At 38.2% G+C, this 6206-nt stretch overlaps 1 protein-coding gene across 1 annotated transcript; it reads left to right on the top strand.

Moving 5' to 3' along the window:
• The first annotated feature begins 3306 nt into the window (after positions 1 to 3306).
• LOC137083948 (E3 SUMO-protein ligase ZBED1-like) lies at positions 3307 to 4647 on the top strand. The gene has a single exon (XM_067449880.1). The coding sequence runs from the start codon at positions 3307 to 3309 to the stop codon at positions 4645 to 4647; it is 1341 nt and encodes a 446-aa protein (XP_067305981.1).
• The last annotated feature ends 1559 nt before the right edge of the window (positions 4648 to 6206 follow it).

Here is a 6206-nt window from a genome sequence, read left to right as displayed (position 1 = left end):
CTTTTCTTTAAAGTAGTACATATTTACATAAATAAATAATCATTTGAAGCATATTGTGTATTTTAAACACACCGAAAACGGCATGTAGTTGACCATCATTCCAGAATAGTGAGCAGTAAAAGTAGCTATCAGATGTACGGCTGAAAACTATTTCCATTTTAGTCTTTAAGCAGCCTTTATTGTCTACATTATGACTTTATTGTGAATGTGATTATAAACAATATGCGATCATGTGCTGCTATGTTTGCCAGTGATTGTATGATTTTCTGGGACCGGGAAATGACTGAAATGGTTATAGTGTTAAAATAACATTTTGTCAAGATGCACAAAAGTATGAAGCTGGCGTCCTCCATTCTTTCCGACAATAAAGCGCCTGAACACAACAAGCTTGTAATCACGACTTCTGAAGTGGGAAGTAGGAAACTTCCGATAGCACGTGAAGGCAGCATAAATATTGAATGTTACTTTTTTGGCTTTTAGTATGAATGTGTAAGCCTTACTGTCATCTAAAAGCTATAGTCTGCTCAAATATTCAAAACGTACAGTCTCTCATTTTAACCAATAAGGATCAATGGTTTTGATGACATCACTCTGCACTTCAGCTTTTCATCATATTTTCTGTCCAATCAAATGCTCTCTAGAATCTGAAGCCCCGCCCCCTACATTATAAAGAGGCGCTGAACCTGCGGCTGAAATCGGTCACTTGTTCACACATTAATTGTTTTCTACATGGTAAATGGCACATAGTGCACTATATAGGGTATAGGAAATGATTTAGACAGTGCACTATATAGGCAGGGGATAGAGAAGTTAGACAAACATACTGATATAATGTACTATATATATATATATATATATACTTTTAACGGCAGTATACACACACACACACACACACACACACACAATTATGTTTTTAAAATCTTTATCTTCTGTATTATTTAACTAAGTTGAGCAATAAATCATAATGTTGAGAATCTTTAGGCACCTCATGATCCCATTCCAAAACAATTATTCAAATTTTTTCTTATTAATTAATCTTATTAATTAAACCTAAAATCTTTTTATTATTATTATATGTAATTATAAGTATGTTTTAAAATAATAACACATTAAAACATTTATTTAAAAAAATTGGTTGTTAAGAATTTAAAATATATTACTAGTATTGCTTCAAAACAAGAGGAACAAAAAACATAATACAAGCAATGAACAAAGAGTGCTTTCAGTATTTTAGAGTATCTGAATGTTTTCCATTCAACAACTGTGAGGGATTTTTCTCTTTCTCATCTTTACTGTTGTTTGATTATTAATGAAGCCATCATAGCGGTCAGTAGGAGATCTGCAGCTGCACTCACATTAAAGCACAGATCTCTTTTGAAATATAAGATGTGGTTTCTCCTGTCTGTTTAATTCCTTAAGACATGACTACTTTATGACTACATTTCGTGTCATAAAAGCATTTTGAGACGTGCATAGCCATATGCACGAGCATGCTACAAAGCGCAGAGCGAGCGTTAAGAAATGGAAAGCCTTCTGTCACTGAGTTTTCTATTTTTAAATATATAAGCCCACTGCGACATAGCGCTATAACCGAGAAATCTAGACGCACCCTAGCGGCAGCAAATCTAATCTGCCGCGAGTGTCGTCTAGCAACTCTCAATACACTTCTGAGCTGTAAATGCCAAACTCTGGTCAGGCCAATCACATCGTGTATAGAGTCAGTGGGCGGGGCCATAATGACGACGACCGAGTTGCGTTTGCGTGCTTCTAGTAAACACAGAAACTGGCGAACGGCGGTCTTTTGAATCAGCTTTGACCGCGACTCTGGAAGACTTGGAGTTAAGCTTTTCTCTGAGAAAAGAACAAAGAACGGCACTGAAGTCATTCTTAAAAAAGGAAGATGTGTTCGGGGTTTTGCCAACCGGATACGCTGAATGTTTAATCTGTCAACAAGCTCTGCTTCACCTTCGTTGCTCTGGTTCAGGGGTCTCAAACTCCCGGCCCGCGGGCCACTTGCGCCCCGCAGGATGATATTTTGTGGCCCCCTACTTGACATCAAAGTTTAGTGTTAGTGTGGCCCGCGCGTTGCTCTGAAAACCATTTTTGGCGGAGTCGTTGCGTGTGCCTGTGCCGCGCTTTATGCCTCACTTCATGTGTGTGTATATGAGAGAGTTAGCTGTAGGGATGGGCGGATCGATCCTGGAGTATCGATATTTTCGATACTAGCATTGCATTGAAAGGATCGATTCTCAAATTGAAATATCGATCTTACCTGGGATTTTTTTTTAAACAAGTGATATTAGTATCTGTTTAAAATAGTAGTAGGCCGTATACATTTACTTAAATATGAAATGGGAGTTCCCGTCAATGGGAACTATTTCTTCTTCCGCGGTGTCTGTGCATGCAAGTGTTCATGTCAGTGGCAGAGCGGTGAGCGCCGCCCGCAATCTCTCACTTCAAAACACACTCAGCGCAGAATCGAATGCATTGCTGCGGTCATGACTGAAAGAAAAAGAAGCATAATCTGGAGTTATTTCACTCCAGTTAACAACGATGAAGCTTCATGTGACATTTGTCACCAAAAAATTCGCCATTGTGGCAATACCACAAACATGATAAAGCATCTAAAAGTTAAACACCCCATAGGGCACGAAGAAGTACAGCTGAGGCGAGCAGAGGAGGTAACACAGACACGACCCCCATCTTCTGGCTCGAGGCAGAGTTCTTTAGCAGAATCCTTTCAGAGAGGCAGGCATTATCCAGGTACCATGTGATGATAACATCAATTTAATTATTTTAATAAAATAGTTTAGTCACGTTTATTTATATAATCCTTTAGGCCTATAAAATACAGATCGTTTAAAATATGAAGATTACATACAGTATTTCATGAGGAATATACTGATTATACTGGACATTTTAATTTAAACAGTATTTTAAATATTTTTATATTAGGGTACTTTCATAATTTTTTTTGTTAAATAAATTATAGTTTAAGTGTCAAGTAAGCCTAAGAAATGTTTACTTAAATGCCTGTAACATAGCTTTATGTATTATATTTTAGATGACTCCCAGAGAGCATCAGAAATTACAAAAAGCATAGGAGAGATGATTGTGAGGGACCTGCAGCCAATCTCAATTGGGTTTAGAGGATTTATTGCAGTTGTCAAGACGCTTGATTCACGTTACCAAATGCCAAGTCGGAAAACGTTGATGGAGGGTACAATAAACAAAATGTATTGTGACTGCAAAGCCAAAGTAATGGCAACATTACAACAAGCTGACCATGTGATTCTCACAACGGACATGTGGACTTCAAGGTCCACAGAAGCATATTTAACTGTGACCTGTCATGTTATTGACAACTGGCAAATGCAGGAATTTGTGTTAGAAACCTGCCATTTCAGTGCACAGCACACATCTGACAATATCAGTGAAGAGCTGAAAAGAATAGCTGAGGAATGGGGCATAACTCAGAAGGTACTTGCAGTTGTCACAGACAATGGTGCTAATATGGTTTCTGCAGTGCATAAGGCTTGGTGGAAGCACTACCCATGTTTCGCCCACACGCTAAACTTGGTGGTCAAAGATGCCATAAAAGCATCTCCTGAGATCTCGCACCTCCTGGAAAAATGCAGAAACATTGTATCCTTTTTCCACCACAGCACAAAAGCCACAGAAAAGCTTAAACAGTTACAAAAGAAACTGAAGGTGGCAGAACATAAACTGATTATTTCAGTTGAAACCAGGTGGAATTCAGCTTTCTACATGTTAGAGAGGCTACATGAACAAATGGATCCAGTTACCACAGCCCTCTGTCTACTGAAGAAGAGTGACCTGTGCTTTACAAATGAAGAGCAGTCAGTTGTCCACCTGACCATTGAGGCCTTGAAACCTTTTGAAGAGGCAACACGTGAAGTGTCAGCAGAAAAAAACATTTCTGTCTCAAAGATCATTCCCCTAGTTACACTGCTTCTTAAAGCAACTGCTGTCAGTGAGCGTCAAGGTAGCTCTTTTGCCACAGAACTGGCACAGCAATGTCAGCGCAGATTCCGTGGGGTTGAAACAATACACAGTCTCTGTGCCAGCACCTTCCTTGACATTAGGTTTAAGCACCTTGCATTTCGTGACAAAGATCATGTTGAAGTTGTAAAAAAGCGACTACTGTCTGAAATGCAGGATGTCCGCTTGGCCACATCAGACTTAGCTGCTGCACCACCAGAAGCTACCTCAACATCTTTCCCTGGGTCTGTCTCAGGCCCTACAGCAAGTTGTGCCTCATCAGTGACTCCTCCATTGACCCCACGTACTGCATCAGCTACAGCTGGAGGCATATGGGAGGATTTTGACTCTCAAGTTCTGTCGGCACAACAACAATCAGGAAGCAGTGGTTCTATAATTGAAATGCGTCGCTATGCTGAGGAAAAGGTGATCCCCCGAAACCAAGACCCGTTAGTTTGGTGGAGAAATCATGAGCAAACCTTCCCATCTCTCAGCAAACTAGCAAAAAAATATCTTGGGATCACTGCATCATCTGTCCCTTCTGAGAGAATTTTTTCTAAAGCAGGGGAGCTGATCAGTCAAAGAAGAAACAGGCTAAAGGGGAAAAATGTCAACATGCTCTTGTTCCTTAACAAAAACATATAAAGCAGTTACAAATCTCTGTCAGTTTAATGGATTACACAATATTTCTGTGTATCAGTACATGAAGAAATGTAGATTCCAACTAAAATGTATGATTCAAACTTAAGGTCAGTTAATTTGACATTTAAATAATTTGAAGTGTTACGCCTCTCACATATCCCTGGTTTGGATTTCAGTGGAAATTCCTTTTCACAGAATTTTTGTTTTCTTTTTTCAAAAACAAGAGAGCTGATCAGAAACCAGTTCAAGTGGAAAATTTTCCATCATGCTCTTATTCCATCACAAAAACCTTTATTGTGGATGTAGAAACATTATTTGACCATCATTGAAAATTGTTTGTGACATTATATTTTTGTTAAATGTTTATTTGATTAATAATGTTCAGTTATTTTAAATAAATGTAACAAAAAAGGAGTAATGTCTATTGCTTTTTATTTAATATTAATAATTATGGCTTTCAAAATGCATTATAAAATCACTCAAATAAAAATATTTAATAGAAGTATTGGTATCGGTATCGATATCGACGATACTGGTCTTGAAAGTACTTGGTATCGGATCGAAAAGAAAATGATTGGTATCGCCCACCCCTCAGCCCTCTCTTGTGCAGTATAATTGGTTGACACCTCGTGATTGACATGAACAGAGGCTAATCAGACAGTCGAAATGAATGTGGTTTAACGGCGCTCAAATGGCCAATCAAATCAAAGTAGGCGGGATATACATTCTCTTTTGGTCCGCGCACATGCTCGCTCGCGCAGTCTTCACACACACCGACAAGCGCTTCAATATATCGCGTAATGCCGTTGCGGAGAGAGACTATTCTTTCCGGTGAAAACTAAATTGCACACACACAAATGCACACAAAATGCAACGTGTCCATGCTCTTAATATACAACCATTGATGAACATTTGAAGAAAACTATGAGCGGATTAGAACTCTGAACATTTGAGACGATTTACTAAAAGTCTTCTGTTAGAACAGTGAGGAACTCAAATATAAGCAGCCGATGTACGTACTTATTCACTCATGCGAATAATCTCGGGACTAACAATATATTTGACGACAATTAATGCAAATATTGTTTGCAAATAGTCCCAAATTGATTATTTCCCAACTAGAATTAGATCTAGAATTTCGTTCACTGTTCTGTTTGACCTTATTATGGCCTTGCTTTGAATTAGTCTATTATTTTAAATAAAAATAAAAACATTTATTATTTCAGTATTACATACTGATTTTATTTCTATTGGCCATATTTATTAGTACACAATTACCATCACATACCTGTTGGTAATAGATAGGTGCGAAGGACGAAGGATAATCAGATCCAAAAATCTCAAAAATATTGGCAGTATAAATAAATAAAAAACACGAGTAGGCTAGAGAAGCCTATATGAACCATTCATGTTCAGAAAGTAATGTTCAAGTTACTTGAAGTATGAACATACACTGTTCAAACAGAAGAACTCTTAATAATAAAGATTGAATAAGTTGTGCGGCCCAGCCTGACCCAGAGTCTACTTCCAGTGGCCCCGGGGTAATTTGAGTTTGAGACCCC

Source organism: Pseudorasbora parva, chromosome 7 (assembly GCF_024679245.1).
Source record: "Pseudorasbora parva isolate DD20220531a chromosome 7, ASM2467924v1, whole genome shotgun sequence".
In the NCBI taxonomy this organism is placed as follows: Eukaryota; Metazoa; Chordata; class Actinopteri; order Cypriniformes; family Gobionidae; genus Pseudorasbora; species Pseudorasbora parva.
The sequence above is the reverse complement of the archived record's forward strand: the minus strand, read 5'-3'. Positions and strand labels throughout refer to the sequence as shown.